At 46.3% G+C, this 17,720-nt stretch overlaps 2 protein-coding genes across 5 annotated transcripts; one reads left to right on the top strand and one right to left on the bottom strand.

The window, feature by feature from the left end:
• Positions 1-2,284: 2,284 nt before the first annotated feature.
• MMACHC (metabolism of cobalamin associated C) lies at positions 2,285-4,460 on the bottom strand. Of its 3 annotated transcripts, none has more exons than XM_026033553.1 (4): positions 4,203-4,460; positions 3,817-4,011; positions 3,295-3,447; positions 2,285-2,746 (listed from the first exon to the last, which is right to left on the bottom strand). In XM_026033553.1, exons 1-4 carry the CDS (start codon positions 4,233-4,235, stop codon positions 2,435-2,437), a joined length of 693 nt encoding a protein of 230 aa, XP_025889338.1. In that variant the 5' UTR covers positions 4,236-4,460; the 3' UTR covers positions 2,285-2,434. The 3 variants fall into 3 exon arrangements, with proteins under 3 accessions (XP_025889338.1, XP_025889345.1, XP_025889330.1); XM_026033560.1 differs by lacking the exon at positions 4,203-4,460 and having other exon boundaries at positions 2,285-2,590; positions 2,666-2,746; positions 3,817-4,130; XM_026033545.1 differs by lacking the exon at positions 4,203-4,460 and having other exon boundaries at positions 3,817-4,130.
• A 2,267-nt stretch (positions 4,461-6,727) lies between these two features.
• LOC112942559 lies at positions 6,728-15,561 on the top strand. Of its 2 annotated transcripts, none has more exons than XM_026033534.1 (10): positions 6,728-6,757; positions 7,194-7,354; positions 8,019-8,100; positions 8,541-8,718; positions 8,807-8,874; positions 9,302-9,378; positions 10,351-10,451; positions 12,873-12,967; positions 13,436-13,570; positions 14,884-15,561. In XM_026033534.1, exons 1-10 carry the CDS (start codon positions 6,736-6,738, stop codon positions 15,024-15,026), a joined length of 1,062 nt encoding a protein of 353 aa, XP_025889319.1. In that variant the 5' UTR covers positions 6,728-6,735; the 3' UTR covers positions 15,027-15,561. The 2 variants fall into 2 exon arrangements, with proteins under 2 accessions (XP_025889319.1, XP_025889311.1); XM_026033526.1 differs by having other exon boundaries at positions 8,804-8,874.
• The last annotated feature ends 2,159 nt before the right edge of the window (positions 15,562-17,720 follow it).

The following is a 17,720-nucleotide window of genomic DNA, read 5'->3' as shown; positions in this document are numbered from 1 at the left end:
ACTACCTAGAATAAGAATGTCTTCAGGATGCCTCATCATTCGAGAACGATCCATTCCTCATCATGTCCAGTCTTGTCCCAAGAGATGAGATAACTGCAACAAGTTCTCAAGCTTCAGTTTTATAAGACAAAGTCCATTATGTTCTCTCTCCAACTTGTAGGGAAAGAAAATTGCCAGCTGTAACTGTGGGCTAGGACTTACCTAGAAGAAGGACATGAGGAACCAGTGCAGTCCCTTCCAAAGATGATATGAAATATTTGTGTTAGCTCTGACATACCTCTAGTGCCAGGAGCACAGAGAACACAGGTTTGCCCTGATTCGGTTTCAATATTCACAAATCTCTTTTAGCAAATAAAAATTCCAGTAATTACAAGTATTACTTTTAAGTTACTGAGAGAAAACACCTATCAAATACCAGTCACACATTGCTGGATCTACTACCTTTTGTTATTGCTGAAACAAGTAGAAAAAAAATGAAGTGTACTTGTTATAAAATAATCTTGCTCAAATAACCTGATAAAAACCAATACTTATTAGACCTATTCATGGTAAATGTTTCATTTTTCAGTAACACAGATTTGCCTATTACCATAATTTACTGACTTCTGCTAAAATCACTAACTTTTATTGTTACTATTTCCAGATGCTTTTTTGTGCATTGTTGTAGCTGTTTTTAGTATGTCAAAAACAATGATCAATTCTCACACGTTGCACTGCTTAGACAAAAATACTCAGTGCTCCAGATTACTTACAACACTGCATATTTTATTAACCAAAATAAACGGTAAAGATAAATTACATGAAATGAAATGGCAGTGGCAATCTGTTCATTGAATGAACTACAACAAAATATTGAACATTTATACAAAAAAAAAATCCCCAAATCAAAGTATTTTAATTTAAATTGTAATGTAAAAAGAGAAATCTGATCTCATTCTGTATCCTTCTAGGAGAATCATTGTTTTGTGCATATGAAACCGTGAACTCAAGTCCTTGTTAAATTACATTTAAATTAAAACGTTCTGGAAAGGTCAGCCAACCCTTCAACCAGAACTAATTCTATACCATAAAAACACATTTTTAAATATTAAATTATTTTGCATAAATTAAGTCATCATTATCATATGAATCACAATGAATTCCTGATTCTCAGTGCCATTTGAGCTCTGAAAAAAATCAAACAAGATACAATCATCTAAACAGAGAAAAGTTGTATTTTTGTCTGAAAAAAGTGTTATCCAGCAGTATGAGTACCATGAAAATCATGCATATTTTCCCTCCTATTCCTTAAAAAAAACACCTTCTGCTTTGTCAACTGTGTGTGTGTGTGTGTTTCATGTAATGTTTTTTTTTTTGTATGTGTGGAAGTTTATGGTCTCCCTCACACGAAAACAGAAAGAAACAGGAAACTAATATAGTAAAACCAGAGTATAGCTGGCACGACACTGGAAATTATTTCAATTCAAATCTATCTTAGAAAAAAGTTGTGGAAAGTTAAATTTTTAGTCCATCAGCTTAATATGAGCAAAACTCTACTGATGCAGACATAGGCTGCTCTATAAAGGGTTAAGATCTTAAAACTGACATAAAGAATTCACCTTGTTCTAAGAAGCTCACACTGGGTGTAAAGGAAATATATGAGACTTAGTCCGTGACCCTTGTACTGTCACTTTCTCTTTCATAACTATCCTGAAAAACGAGGCTGCTGTTGAGCAATGTTTTGCTCAGTCCTGCTCCAGGTACAGGACTATGCTCCTTACTGAAACAATCACTTTGGAGAATCTTCTTTTGAATGTTAAGGGGGAGACATTAAAATATTTCTTAATTGTATTAAGCCAGCTTTGCTAAAAGTGAAGGAATGCAAGGAATGCAGAACATCCTCTTGTTTTTTTTTTGTTTTTTTTTTTTTTTTTTTTTTTCTCCCTGAGGAGGGCAAGACTGAAAAGATTGAACATTTGTTTCCCAGGGAGACTTATGACAAAAGGTAGTGAAGTGCTGGACACAACTAAAAAATATCTGCCCTGAGTTCCTACCAAAGAAAAGTTATTTCAGAGCACAGTGACTGAAAGTATACTTTTTTTACTCTTACACAGAGTAAATCCAAAACAACTGGAATCTTAAGAGGACACATGACTCTCTAATTAGCAGCATGGGTTTTCTAGTGCAAAAATGTCTGAACTTTGTCCAGGCAAAGGCTAATGGGCATCTTCCCAGATTCAACAAGCACACGTGGCATCAGCAAGAGCACGGAGGGGACTCCCCTGCTCCCTGCACGTGGGCAGCGCTCCCTCCTTGCCTGTGATGCTGGTGTCTGCTGTAGGTCAGCTGCCCAGGTTGCTCCCTGTGTCGGCACGTGCTCCTCCTCGGCGCACAGGGAAGAAGTGCTGGGAGTTACACGCTGCTCTCCCGTTGTCCCTTCGGGAGACGGCGCTGCTCAGGGAAGCGCGCCCCGCTGCGCTGCTCCTGGCAGGCCGAGGAGCCCAAAGCGCTCGGCAGGGCGCGTGGCGAAATAGACCTTCTGCTCCTCCGAGTACCTTTCCTTCACCTCAACGATGTCCCGGTAGCGCCAGTCCTGCCAGTGGAAATTGAACTGCTCCAGCAACTGAATTCTCTTCTCTTCTGTGCTCACACAGTCAATCGGGGCAGACTGTTCCAGGAGTGGTACCTGAATATCTGGGAACAGGAGGACAGCCCGGATAGCAAACCAGCCGCCATACTTGGGATGGATACACACGCCATAGATCCTCTGGAAGGACAAAAGACCGGGGTTTGGACTCCTCATTTTGTTTTTAGTCATGCTGAGAGATCAAACTATTACACTAAGCTTTGATGCAATTTCTAACACCCGTAGCCCATAGGGGAAAGCTCTACGGGCAAGGGAGGAAAGTCCTTTCCTCACTGCGTGGCTCAAAGCATTGTATTTGATTCTCATTCTCCTAGGCCCACACATAGGCCACACTGTGACGTGAGGAAAAGTTTCTCTGAAAATCCAACATAGAAATAAACAGCAGCACAGACTGTGCTCTATAGGTAAGCAGATCTTTTACTTTGGTATTTATTCCCTTACCTAGTAAGTTAATACATCCACATACGCTTCTCCATTCACTCTTTTCTCTACCACCCTAAAGTATCTGGGAAGCTTCTGAATCCTGTCTGAACACTTTATACAGCTATTTGTGATCAGGACTTCTTACTTCCCTGAAGGAAGGACTAGTGAATAAAAAACCTTTGCATAATTCAGTGATTGCAGTTTGATGGCTCTTCAATGATTCACGGGTTGTGCTTTCATCTCACCTTTTTCCCCCAAGGATCGAGCTTCACGTCCTTCCTCTGGTAGTAATAAGCTGCTCCCGCAACATGGGCAGCTGTCTGGGCCAAAAACTTGGGCTTTCGGTTTGGCAGAATCTCGTAATCATAGATGATATCCACCTTCTGGTCAGGGAATTTCTGGAGTGGGGAGGAAAACATCAGCTCAGACTTAGGGAAAAAAGATTTGCCACCACAGAAGTGCTGCATGCTAGCAACCCTGCAGATTCCCACATCCTGCTCCCAAAATTTTCTACCAATAATCCTAGGGCCTTGGCTTTTCAAACAAAGACTGTAAAGCGCCTCAAACATCTATAGGCTATAATGGCAAAGGGATAGAATATGCAGGTCAGCAGCCTGCTGATGTTCTTAGTAAGAATTTAGCACCATGAATAATGTTTTCACCCTTTTAAAGAGCAAGAGCAGGAACCAGGAGCGCTCTGTCTCCTACTCAAACCACCTGGATATATTCCACAACAGAAAAAGGAGGCAGTATTTCAAGGTTCTTACCTCCTTCACACATGACAAATGATGAGAAACACACTGGTCCACGGGATCCCTGATGATTTTTAACCGTTCTTTGTTCACAAAAGGCTTAAGGGCTTTGTCAAACATTGAAGGGGTGCTCAGGACAACGAAGGCCAGCGTGTCCTCTGGGTACGGGAGGTGGAAGGCAGGCTGGAGAACAGCATTGTACCATCCAACCTTTGGCAGAGACAAACAAATCTCCATTAAAACAGGCTCAGCACTTTTGCCAGCAGGCATGCAGTGACTTTAGAAAGGGGAAAGCGGGGCAGCTGCCTTCATTTGCAACCCAGATATGCAATCCACCTAGTTCCTTCCATTCAAACCAGGCAGCTTTGCCTACTGAGATTTACAGTTTCTGGAAGCTGTACCTTGATAGGAGAGATAAGGATGATCGGGTGCATTCAGATGAAGACTGCCCTTTAGCCAGCTCTGCCCAGAAGCCATAGACGGAAGTATCAGCCACCAGTCTTGCCAATGCAAATCAGATGTTCTGGTTCAGAGTGCCTGATTCACACTCGGATTGTTATTTAGACAAGGATTGTTATTTAGACAAGGTTCCTACTGCTTTTCTTACTGCTTAGTAGTGTTTGGGCAGCCCACAGTCCTTCTTTTTCCCCCTTGAAAGCTCCATCACCTATTTCTAACTTAACTCACTTCCTCAGCAAATACCTGTTGTGCCAGCAGGTGCAAACAAACTCATTACAAATTAAAATGCTGCATACAAATGCCCTGGCCTATAACAACAACAAAAAAAGGAAAAAGCTCACAGAAGCTATAGCCCAGAAAAGCAGACTTCTCTCTGAAGAGCCAACTTTCCAAAAGAGCTTTTAACTGCAGGACTGCACATAGAAAACAGTCCATGGGAGGATGGCTTATTATCACTTCAAGCTGAGAGCCGAAACATCCAAAGTCCTTTTCTCCCTAAAACTAGTTTACCATAATGAAATGGTGCAAGTCAAAATCAGATTTGTCCAGTACAGGTAGAGCATCCAATGCCAAGTCTTGCTAACACTGCAGAAAGCTGAAGTGCAACATGCTGGGAAATTTTTCTCCCATATGAGTAAAGATTTTCTAGGAGATCCCATGGCTTTCAAGTCATTCCTGGCACTGTGCTGCTCTCTGGAGTTCTGCAATTGAACTTTTAGCTCCAATAACCTCAGTCCTAGTCCTGTTCTGCTTTTTTTCCCCTCACTGTATAATTAATCCTTATGTTCTTGTAATGTCTCTCTTTAGCTGAAAGAAAAAAAAAGGAGACTGACACTTTGTGTTTTATTTTTCTTTCTTTGTGTTTAAATAAGACAATGTTGTTCTGCTTCAGCCAGAGAGAAAGTGCAACTTCTGTTTTGCTTATATGACAAGCTGTGTGGCTTATTTCTACAGCAGTAAATGTTTGTGTGTGAAAAAGAGGGATTTGAAGCGACAGAGGCCCGCAGCAGAGCGTCAGCTGCAAGGCATGGATGGGGCCATAGCCACGTGTCAGGGTTTCTCCACTTTCAGGACTGAACATACCCTAACGCCAACCAGAAATGAGGGTCCAAGCCAGGGCAGCAGGAAGAACAGGAGGAACGGCTGGGAACCCCAGCACTCCATTACTCATATACTGCAGCACAACAGCAGTCTTAAAACATTTTGACGAGTTCTGTTCTCCTGGAATATCATAAAGATTAGCTCTAATATTTGGAAATATGTCAGGTAATGTGCCTCTAATTCCCTGAAACTGCAAAGTATCAGTTGGCTCTAACAATGAAATGGTTTTGAAAGTGACTTTACAGCAGGCAGTAGCAGCCAGACCTGCACATATGGAAACACAGAGATAAAAATAACTTGTATATGTATCCATGTACCTATAAACATACCTTCTTAGCTGAACCGCAAGGTTCAGTCAGTTTTGTGGCTTTTGTTTAAGATGAACTGCAATGTTAGAAAAGTTAAGAGAGACGGCGACCTGAATATTGCTCATTCTGCTGCCGTGTTTTGGGAAGGCAGCTTCCGGAGCGCTCATTCCCCCTCAGTCAACAGCAGTTCGGCGACCCGCCACTCCTGCTCTTGCCTGACCAGTGTCCGGCTCGGTAACGGCGCGGCCTGACCGGCCCGCTGAGGAGCGGCGGGGAAGGGGCCGGTTGCCCGGGGCACCCGTGCGCGCGCAGGGACCGCGGGCCGGGGCGGCAGCGCCCCCTGCCGCCCGCGCCGCCCCGGGACGAGCCGGGACGAGCCGGGCGGGGGCGGAGGGGCGCGCCCCGCAACCGCCGCGCGCTCCCTCGGCGTGACGTCACGGCGGGTGGCGTCACGGCGGCCCCCGCGTGACGTCGGTACCTTGAAGGCGTGCACCTCGAAGCCGAGCGGGCCCAGGGCGCCGCGGAGCTGCTGCGCCACGCGCGCCTCCATGCTGCTGCCGCGCGGGGCCTCACGGGACACGTAGTTCTGATCGCCCGCCCGCGGGGCACCACGGGAAACGCGGGAGACCCTCTTCCCCCAAAGGCGCCGGCCGCCGCCTCTCCTAGGAGACGGCGCGGGCCGCGAGGCACCATGGGGCTTGTAGTGCGCGCCCCTCCCGCGGCCGCGCGCGCCCGCCCTGTCAGGACTCCGTGTCCCAGCAGGCCCCGCGCGGGGCCTGCGGCGCGGCCGCCGTGCCGGGGCCTCGGCGCTGTGTCGGCGGCGCCATGAGCTGGGAAGCGCAGCTCAGCTCCCTGCTGGCCCAGGCCGACTGCGGCGTGGCGCGGGCCAAGGCGAGTGCGCGCCGGGTCCCCGAGCCTAGTGGCCATGTTGGCCCGAGTTCAAAGCCACATGTGCTGCCCCCTCCTTGCTGAGTTGCCATCTTTCAACAAACCAGTAATTAATTTCCTCTTTTTTTTTTTTTTTTTTGTTTGTTTGTTTTGTTTTGTTTTACAGCAGCGTCTCAGCATGGCCAATGTCCCCTCTAAAGGTAACAGCACGTGCAGCTTTCATAGGCAGAGTGCATCAGGAGTAGAGGCAAATCTCTTTCCTTGCTCACATGTTCCTCATGTGGTTGTTTAGGGTGGGTAGTTTTCTCTCTGTGTTTTCCGAGAGCTGCTGGTGCCCAGGATCTGACATCCAAGGTGGTAGCGTTCCAATGTAGCGTTCAACTGCTTTTCAAACTGCTCTTATTGGTAATTAGATTAATGATCTCAGTAGACAGCTGCTTTATCTAATGACTGCATGATTGTATCATTCAGGAGGGATATGGAAGAATCTCACTTCTGGTTTTTAACCTGCACTTTGGCCTTTTTCCAAGTTCCCTGCCTCCTATGCTAGCCGAGGCAAGTCGAACCGTGTGGCCGGCCCAGGTGGGTTTCTTTCCTTGCAGCCCCTGGTACCGTCTGTTGCTTTTGATCTCTTAGCGGATTTTCAGGCTGACAGAATAAGCCCCGTGAAGGCTGCGTGTGAAGGCCGTGTGCTTGGAGGCCAGCAGCCCTGTCCCGCCTGCACGGGGCTCCCGCTCGGCAGCGCCGCCGCGGAGAGGCTGGCAGCCGTCACCCGGCAGCTGCGCTCCCAGACCAAGGTAATTTAGGCCTTCGCTGAGATCGCCTCTCTGATAGGAACGAATTTTCCTAGCGCAGCCGTGTCATGTGCCCATCCAGCCTGTAATACTGTAATACTGTAAGACTGTGCATATTTTTCTTTCATCGTGTATTGTTTGAAAGCCACACCTTCCTGCGTGGGTGGACACAGATCACAAAAACAGTTAGAAAGGCCTCTGTGGATGATCCTTTCTCCTCCCCAGACTGAAAGTATGTGTTTTGTAGCTTCCCTGCTCCCTGGGCAGCTGCAGTGATGGAGACTCAGATTTGGATCTCCTTAGCATAATCTTTGTAGCTACTTCATGTGCATCTGTCTCCAACTGCTGTTCCTCAGCTTTATGAAGTGCTGGGGCACCACCTTTGGGGTGGTGTCCTGGGAACAGTACTACTTCATATATGGAAACTCTCTGCTCTGTGGAGTTGCCCCCCTGTCTTCTAGAATCCACAAACTTGTTTTTTAGCATGTCCATCTCTTCTGTAGAGAGGGAGATAAGGATTCTATCTATCATATTCGGATTTTATTTTACTTTCCAGGCTTTCCTGTGCTTCCAGCTTCTGAAGTTCAGTTGACTTGTTATCTGTATTTTTTTTTTAACCTGGTCTAAATTATTCTCATACAAAATCCATTCTTGTCCTTCCCCTCAGATCATAGAATTGCTCACTCAGTCTGTGAATCAACTGAAGCAGGAGAAAGAGTTCCAGCAGCAGCGGATCAATAACCTGGAAGGTAGTAAAGATAAAAGGTCTAGAACTGAAGCGCTGTGGGATGATCACAGAAACCTGTTGCACAGGTCACTTGTGCCTACGTCCTGTTGAAGAAACAACAGGCTGTGAGTGCAGCCATGTAGTTGCATCTCCCTGTTGAATGAGAACACAGGCTGTATGATACAAGTCAGAAAGAGCTTTTTGAGTTTGTCGTTAATTCCTTTGCCTTTTCTTTAAAGATTTAAAAATCTGAGAATTAGTTTGCCTCTCAGGAAAGAAAACGGACAGGGAGGAAATAAAGTGATTTCTTGGAAAGACATGACCAAGCTTGGTCTAGATTAAGATATCCTTGTGAGAACTCCTTTGTTGTAAACATTGTTATCTGATCCTGTTCTTATCACTTCTGTCCTAGCAACTGAAAGTTGAGACCTTTACACCTCCTTTTCTCATTTGCTGTCATAGAGGATGTTCAGCGGTTGCAGAACAGCTCTTACAGTAACTTGGAGACCTTGCTGAGGAGGATAGACGAGCTGAAAAGCAAACACCATAAACAGCAACAGCAAGAGTTTCGCCAGCCTCATGCTGACTGTGGAGCTCATCTAAACCCCTGTGCCAACAGGCCTGGAGAAATGAAAGTGAAGTCAGTGCTGGGATCTTTGCAAGCTCAGGGCTGGGCCAGGGGAATTACAGCAGGAGGAAGTTTAACTTTTTTTCCTTTCTTTAAGCAGTGAAAAACTGCTGTGGCAAGATCATGTGTGCATGAGGAAAGAGCTGGAGCAACTGAAGCATAAAGTCGGTGAGTGTTGCGTTCTGCTCCTGGCAGTGGTGTGAACGCTCCTCTGAGCAAGTTTTGCAGCAAGTTGCTGCCCACATGGCCTAGCAGAAACAGCCCCAGTGGGAAGCACTGCAGTATTTGCTGTCAGTGAGGATCTTTGTTCAGGAGTGTGAAAGTGGGGATGCTGGTGAACAGGTTGTGCAGGAGCAGAAATAAAGATGGGTACAAAGGGCTGGGTAGCAGTGACCCCCATGCTGTGCCATGGGATTGCTGTGGGAGAGGGCATGCAATGGGCTTGCCTGCCACCTTGAATCCATCCTTTGCTCTGGGAGAGCTGCATGTGCATTTCGGAAAGGTTTTGCTTGGTAATAGAGATGGGAGAATCAGATGTAGGAAGTAATTTAGCCATTTTTCTCTTTCTGTGACATCAAGTTGTTTTGCTCTATAGATCAACAAGAGGAAGAGCTGTTGAACCAGATGTCTGCAGCTGATGCAATCAAGAGAGCTCAAAGTCGGTGCTCCATGGTAGGCAGCTTTATCGTCACACCTCTTGCATCTGGGCTTGGGTGGTTTAATATCCTCTGGCAGACCTGGTGTCGGAATGAGCAGGCCTTGCCAGCCAAGGAGAACGCAGTGTTCTTATCTGTGGAGAGTTTACTATGAGTAGTAGCCAGGCTGCAAATGCTATTGCGGGCTGTAAAAGGGTAATATCACCCCAAGGCCTTGACCAAATGAACCAGTGTGTTTCCCAAGCTTGCTGAAAGAGCAAGAAGAGTGAGAGAGGCTTTTCTACTCCAGTGTCATATGATGGAGCGCAGTTAGAAAGGTATCTTCAAAGCATGTATAAATGGAAGAAAATAGGGGTGTATATGTAGGTTGATATGACAGGTTTACTGAGCTGGAATGAAGTAGTTTTTTTTATTTAGTGGATGAGGAAGTATATGATGTTTAGCAAAAGGGAGAATTAGGAAAGACTTGAAAAATGGAGTATAGAGTGAATAGAACTGCAAGGTAGGGGTTAATATTAGCGTAGAGCTAGAAGTTGGATTGGATTCTTTGCAACAAACAGCGTGTTATGATCTTTTTGGAAACCTCATGCTGCACAAGCATACTTGCACAGCCAGGGCTTGTAATCTGCTTCCCAAGGGAAGGTGGAGACATGCTCTCAAATCTTCTGTAGAGCCAGAGGAACACTGTGGGCAAAACGCTGCCACTCTCTTTAGCAAAACTTGAATTCTTGTCGAGAGAGCCTAGCCTGAAGAAGACATTACAGATGCTGCTAAGTAGCCATCGTGATCCAAAGCAAGAAGATTGTAAAGAAGAAGAACATCTTTGCTGCTGGAAAAGTGTGTTCAGCAATGGGGACATATATGTTTCAACGTTACTTAGTTGTTCCAGCCCCTTTCCAGGCAAGGCTTTTCTATGGGGTCTAATGGTTTTCAATTAGAAGCCACTGCTGGGGAATTTGTGGAAGTGATTGTCCCCTCTTTCTCACAGGTATTGGAAGATCTGTTGAACGGCCACAAAAAACAATCTTGCAGTTTAGACCAACACAGGATGGAACTGCAGAGCACCCAGCAGGAGCTCAGCCACATCAGGTAGAGGGAATGCCCCTCTGGGTAGTTTCTTGGCGTGCCCAGCTCCACATGTGCCACACGAGAGCTGCTGCAGGGGCAGATGCAACTCATGGGCCCCCAGGGAGTAGTTGGTCACAGAAGGGTGCCCCTGGCTGCTGGCTTTGCAGGGCCCCAGGGGCACAGCTGTCACTTTTGCAGCCAGCTCCCACAGTGCTCATGTTGGCAAGTTTAGAAATGCCAGACACTCATGTCTCCGCTTACCATTCTTGTTTGCCAGCTTTCCATATGCTGCCCTTCGTACCTGCCTGAATATGGAGTATTCTGGGAGCGCAGTGCAGTGCAATTCATTTTGCCTAGGAAGGTGGTGTTTTTGCTAATGCCAAAGGCAATACAATGTCAGTTTTGAGACATCAGGTCTGCTGTTTAAAGCCTGAACTGGCAAAGCTTGAAGCGGGTAGGGCTCAAGTGTTCAGCCTGTTTAGGAGAGAACTGCTTGCTCAGTGCAAAGTCCTCTGAGACAGCAGCAGCAGGACGGGTGAAACGGCAGCATCTGTTAGTGCTGGAGCTGCGTGTGCCCTGGCAGTCGCCACCTGGGGCTTATTGCGTGTGGGCGTTGAGCGAGAACCTGCTGTTTCCCTCCAGGCTGCCCTTGGAGCCGGGCTGGAAGGATGGCAGTTACATCACTCTTTCCCTGAGCCTTCTCATCTACCTTGTTTAATTAGTGCTGCTCTCTCCTTCCCAAGCCCTGTGCCCAAGCACTGGCAGACTCCGCGTGCTCGCGTTAGACACCAGCTTGCTTCTCCATGCTGAAATGAAGGAAATAATAGAGACTTTTTTCTGCCTGTGGCTCCTCCAAAAGAAGAGGCGCTCACTTGAATTGCCTGAACTATTTATTTTTTTTTCCAGCTTGACCACTCCCCTATCTTCCCTTTCTCACCATGCTTCACTGGTGGGAACTGTCTTTGCTTGTGCCTGTAACCTCTGCTGAGCTTGGCCCTTGCTTTCCCGCTGAGGACTCCGACCTATTCCCTGGAGAGAAGACAGTGACGTCCGAGCTTTCTTGTTGAGGATCCTTAGATCTTTTTTGGCTCTGTTTTAATTGTATCATTTTCTGTCCAACCCCGGTTGCCCTGGAATAGCTGCCAGATGTCCTGTTAACTGGGGTTTCATGTCTCCATCCCCAACTCTTTCCCATACAGTCTCGTGCTGTAGTAAAACAATATTTAAAGAATATGCATCAGTCCTCTGGGGAAAGGCAGAGATGAGTCTTTGTGGAGTTCCAGGTATTACTTTTAGGAAAACCACAGCATTCCCGTTCATGTCCCTCAGACCAATGCTTGATGTTTGTCGCATGTGTCACAACATTGTTTAATCTATTCCTGAAGTATGTGCACAGAAAGGGCCTTTCATTCTCTGTGCTCTCCAGAACAGCAAATAAGTGTCACCAAGGCACGCTGTTGTCCTATATATAGCATGATGGTTTTCCTTCTGCTTCCTGTCCAAAACACCTGTATTTATTTATTTATTTATTTATTTATTTTCCTAGTCGTGTTAAGGGGTTATTGCTCTGCATTAGGCAGGAACCTGGTAGAAATGGTCACGCAAATTATTTGGAGTCTTGTAACAATTAGTATCTGAAACAGAGTTAGAGAGTCTCTTAATTCCTTGCCTGCTCTTCTGATCTCCTTCTTGCCCATGAGCATATTAATATCTCTCTTTATTAGTGGGTAAGTGTTGGTGGAAGCTGAATGTGGAGGACAGCGTAGCTCTGTTATTAAGTTTTGTTTGATAAAAAACGTTGCATTGACTATGTGAGATATTTCCAATAATGGAACTCTGCTGCAATTCTGTAATTAAGTATCGATTCCCTTTCTGTAAAAGCCTCAGGCCTTCCCCTATTATATCACTGTCCTACCTACTGTCAAACCGTGATTTCATTAGACAGGTCTGTGCTGTCAATAACAGCTTAAAATACTCCCTCCCTTTTACTCTCTCCTGCACTGGCCCCGCAGTGCACGTCCTTCCGAGCTTCTGCCACCACAGTTGTTGGTGTGACTATGCTGTAAATCAGATCAGGGAGCCGAGCTGGTTCTGACAAGCACTTTATTGTGTTTTTTTTGTTGTTGTTTAAGTGGAATCAGAGCCCTGGTGAGTTTCACAGTTCTGCTGTAAAAAGACTGGTGCTGGCACAGCAGAGATAACAACTTGAGCGGGTGAGGTGGGGAGGCAGGGACTGTGCTGCCAGACACTTCATATCCTGAATGCACAGCTGCGTCGTTCAGCAGAGCTGCCTTCTGTTGCTGTGTGGCAAGAATTTGTCAGAAATCCTGTCAAAGTAGTTCCCAGCTTATCTCCCCTCCCTTCTCCCCCATAACTGTCGCTGTTCTAGCACACACTGCTGAGATTATGGAACTGTCACTGTTCTCTTTTGGCTTCAATCAGATCTGCAGTCGCTGACCTAAAAGATCAAGTGAAAAGTCTGTTCTTGAAGGAGATGCCATCCACTGAGCTGGTAGAGAAGCACAGCGTTCATTGGAGTAAGTGCTTCTATGTTCCTAATGCTCTGCACATAGTCTTCTAGCCTCTTTGTGCTTTAGAGATCTCACAGTCTGGTCCAGTCTCCTGTTCTCCTTTCCAAAATAGATTGCCTCCTGTTATGGAAGGCTTGAGGGTGACTGTGCCTCTGAGCAGAAATGTGCTGGTCCAGCCTCTGCTATAATCCTGCTGAGAGCAGTTGGTGCCAAGGACAGGTGAAATCCAGTGCCTGAATGTGTTTTGCCAATGTGTTCTCCTGCTTAGGTTTGTGTATCCTGGGACCTGTTGTCTGCTGCTTTGTGCTGTCGCTTATACTCACACGAGAAAGAGTAATATGCCATTAAATCAGAATAGCAGCAGTTTCCCCAAGTGGTAAGAGGCATCATAAAACATAGGCAGTGAAGGCTTAGGTTCAGCACCTTAATTTCTGAACTTTTGACCTACCCTAATGCTTCCTTCATTTGTTCTAGAGAGAAGCAAGGACTTGCTGGGAGAAGCAGAGGGTTTTTCTCCATCCTCAGATGAAGATTCCACCTCAGAACTCAGCCTCAAAGGCTTGAACTCTGACGAGCTTTCCAGCACCCTAGAGATCAAGGTGCCTGAAGGTGAGTAAGATGTGGCTCATCCCTGTGCCCTCAGGATCTGAAGAGCCTCGCTGGGTTTTCCGCAGGAATGGCAGGTCTAAGGAACCTGTTTACATGAACCATTCAGGACACTCTGGAGATGATGCTGAAAACGTGATTAGAGGTACTTGTTATGCTCAGCTTACTAGGAGAGGTGAGCACTAGGCATCCAGAGAGGGGAAGGCAGAACGATTTGGAGTCATGGCCTAACACTTGGGCCACAGCTAAAACTTTACTCTGAGAGTACTCTTGCTATGCCAAGGGCAGGAGCAACGTGTGTGCGCCTGCCTGGCCTTTCATCCTCCCTCCCCATCGAGTGTCAGGGTAATATAAAGCTCCAAGCAAGGGCCAATTATGATGCTTATCACTTCCCCTGCCAGTGGCAAGATAGCATTTTTTAATGTGGCTCCATTTCTGTTTTGGTGCTGATACACAGCCAGTGAGATTAGGAAGATGAAAACTGCTGACTGCAAGAAGGTTCATCTCCCAACCCCTCTGCTTTTGGATTTGTGCCCTGCTTTTAGGATATAAAATCCCCTTGTGTATGTATTAACAAAGGGGAAAATCAGAAACAGAGGGGTTAACGTTCCTTTAAAAGAAATCATGCCCTACTTTAGTAAGATGCTTAAGATTCTTGTAAATGGGAACTGTAAGGCATATTAAACTGCCTTGTATTCTGTTTTTACAGTTTGTTAATCCTGCTGATTCAGACTTTACTAGCAAACCTGCTACAATTAATTGCTTTGTAGATGCAGTTGTAACATGTCAGGTTATTGTCAGGACATTGCCTAAGCAGCCTCCGTGTCCGTCAAGGGGTTAAGTTCTTCTCTTTAATATTTATTCTGAGGCACGTGGCAGGAATGGAATCTTATCACTTGTTTGGCAAAGCTCTGTATCAAGCAGTATCTGTCATTCAATAAGAGTAGCCTAGTAACCTTTTAGTTAGTGTTAATGGTAAATATTTATATCACAAAAGCATCAGAAACCTCAATTGATACTAGAGCAGGGACACCCAGGAGCTGCACTGGCAGTTTACTAGGACCCTCAGAACCATAATTCATTTATATTGGCACCTGTTTTTACTTGAACTTTCGTGGTGTGCCAGGATGCTTGCTGTGTTTCTCTGCTTCAGCAGAAGATGAATGAGGTCGTTTGCTACTGGAGTTTGCTATGGATTGCAGTCCACACTAAATCAGCAGTGCTAGAAGGGCTGCAATAAGCTGCTGTTCATTCTCTGGACTTGTACACGGGGTAAGGAGCCTGGAGATGGCCAATTCCTCTTTCTGTTGCTGCAGATTCTCAAGATATCTCCACAGTGTGCTGTGAGCTGGAGGAGAGTGATGCTGGAGAAGAGGCTGGCGATGTGCTGGATGTAGACGACGACCTCAGCAGTGACCTGTCTGCCTGCCTGCCTGAACTCCAGCTGAGTGACCTTTAATGCTCAGCCAGAGGAAGCCCACCTTACCCCAGGGAGCAAATAAACGGTGGAAAGGATATTGATTTCACTGGAAGGGCAAATTCCTCAGGGCTTGGTTGGCTACCTGGACTCACCAGAACAGGGAGTTATAAGGTGTGGGACTGACCCGAGGGAGGCCACTCGAGGAAGGGAAATAGCCATTTTGATATCAGTTGCTCACCATCTCCCACACCCTGCCGAAGACTTGAGCTGTTGGCTGGCATCTCCTGTTGTCCTGCTTAGGCCTCCACTCTCCCCATTTACAGCACAGCTCTGTGCATCCTCTTCCTCGATCCCAGGTGGTGGCTGCTGGAACTTAGCTGGATTAGATTGTGCAATTTGGGGGGACTGTCCACTGCAAGACCAGAACCAGTATGGACTGATGATAAGGCCGCCCTCACTATGAGGCAAGTGTTGGTAAATTCATAACCTTTTCTGAGGCACGAAATAGACTGAGAAATATTGTTCTTTGAACAGAGACTCTCATGTTCATCATAAAGGGGAGAGTTGTATTTTCTTGTATAAAAAGAAAATGGCTATAGTAACAAAAAAAAAGCTTTTGAAAATTTTGTTATATGGTTTGGACTTTTTCTTAGACACTTTTCTCTGAGAGCAACTTGATTTCATAGAGTCACTGACTGATGAGGAGGTGAATAAATAGTGCTGATCTCAGTACCAGCAGACAGGATGGTGCAGGAGGTAAGTCCCTGGCATTCCCATTTAGTCTGCTCCTCATTCAGTGTAAAGGACACTGGGATGTGGCACAGGCTGGGCAAGGCAGAGCTGGGCTAGGGCTGGCTTGCAAAGAGAGACTGCCTGGGCTGCTAATCTGAGAGTAGCAGCAAGGGCCATTGAAGAGGGCCTTGAGCACAGATCAGGCCTGTACATGGGCAGGGGCTGTTGCTGTGACCAGCATCTCGTTCAGCTGTATGGGCTGTGGCTTTTGCTTTGAAGATCAGTCTGAGATCAGTTAGTTTCCCCTCTCTGAGCAACAGCTGTTTCGCAGAGTTCGGCTCTGCTTTGTACAGAGGAGCCGAGTGTGGAACTGCCCCTGCCAGGTCGGGGCTGGTAGGAAGGGCTGCTTGGGTGGCTAAAGCTGCCTGGAATGTCACTTGATGCAGACGAGCAGGATGTGAGTGAACAAGTCTCTGTAGTTCAGTAGGGGCCACCAGGATTTTCTTGGCTCTGTAAAACAAAAGGGGCTGTTTCCCCAGTGCTTCTTACAGCCCTTTCTTGAAAAAGACAGGTCCGCTTTCTGCCAGCGAGCCACAAAGAGCAGTTTACATCATTGCCTACCACCTTGGGGTGCGGAGTAGGTGACAATTCTTATCCTTCCCCCACTCTTATTAGTTCAAAAAGTAAGTACTGATCAGGTTAGTGATCTTCTTGGTCTGTGAATAGAAAGCATTAGCCAGGATTCACACAGAACAAAACTTTGCTAGTTCTGCAGTTGTCCCTGGTAAATTGTCCTTCTTAGAACCAGATGTCAGAATCTGACCAGATCAGAATTGTCCTTCTTATACTCAGATGAATGGTTTAAATATGGCTGAAAGGTGTTTGAGAACATTGTCTTGCTCTAAGCAGAAGCTGTAATTTAGCATCCAGAACTTCTGTGATTCAAGGTAAGAACAAGCTTTCAAAACCAAACAAAAAAACAACAGAAAAGGAGCTGACTGTTATCCCCCAAAAAGACCAGTGTGAAAGGAAACAACTCTCAAGCCTGAGAGTCGTCCTGTGGCAACTGATGTGCCTAATTTCAGAACAAAAGTACTTCTAAAGGAGAGAGGATTAAAACAGGGGAGGGGAGAAGTTACCCTGCGGGAGATTGTCAACAGATGTTCCATTAGAGTTCAAAGAGCATTGGCAAAAGGCTTCTGCTGCAGGGATATATTAATTCTGGGCAGTTCATCACAGGGAGACCTGTTTTATGACTGGGAGGATGCTTCTGGTAACTTCACTCGCTCTTTATTTGAACTGGGAGTGGGGGATCGGGTCTACCTGCAGAGAGGAAGCTGAGCAGTAGGAAGGAACACACACTTTCTTGCAGCTGTGACTGCTGCCTGTCTGATCAAGATCGTGCTGGTTTTGTGGTTCAGGGAGTTATTTGGCTGTTGAGTCTTTCAAAAGAAAAATTATTACAGTGGAACAGAGCCTAACCATGGTTAAGCTGCTGGTGCACATGAAGCAGACCTGGCCTGAGTGTGTCTTTCAAGTGTATTTATTGGGCAGGAAGCAGGAAGGAGCACAGGGAAGGCTGGGCAGGCTGTGGTGCAGATGAGTGTCTTAATCCCTTTGCTCTGTAGCACCCACAAATGCAGCAAGTTACCATACGGTGTGGCACCCTATCTGGGCTTGGGTCAGCGTTGTGCTTCCTTCATACAGCAGCTAGTGATTGCTGATAAAAGCTAATTAACGTTGCAAAAGAAGCTGTGGCAGGAGGTCTGGTTCGCAAGCTGTATCCCTGGCCACAGCTGAAAGGTCCTGTTGTGGGTGGAAGTGTTTTACTGAGACTGTTCTCAGGTTGTGCCGTGGGTGAAGGTTGATTTTTGTCCCCTGCAGCACTAGACTGGGAAAGAGGCTTCATCTAATTGTGATAGGATGGGAATTTGAAGGTCATGATCCTCTTGCAGTGCTGTAGGGCTTTAACAAGCAGCAGAGGCAGTGCTTGATGCCAAC

The sequence above is a fragment of the Nothoprocta perdicaria genome, unplaced genomic scaffold (genome assembly GCF_003342845.1).
Source record: "Nothoprocta perdicaria isolate Ctin4 unplaced genomic scaffold, notPer1 scaffold_0, whole genome shotgun sequence".
NCBI classification, from domain to species: domain Eukaryota; kingdom Metazoa; phylum Chordata; class Aves; order Tinamiformes; family Tinamidae; genus Nothoprocta; species Nothoprocta perdicaria.
This window is presented reverse-complemented; position numbering and strand designations above follow the sequence as displayed.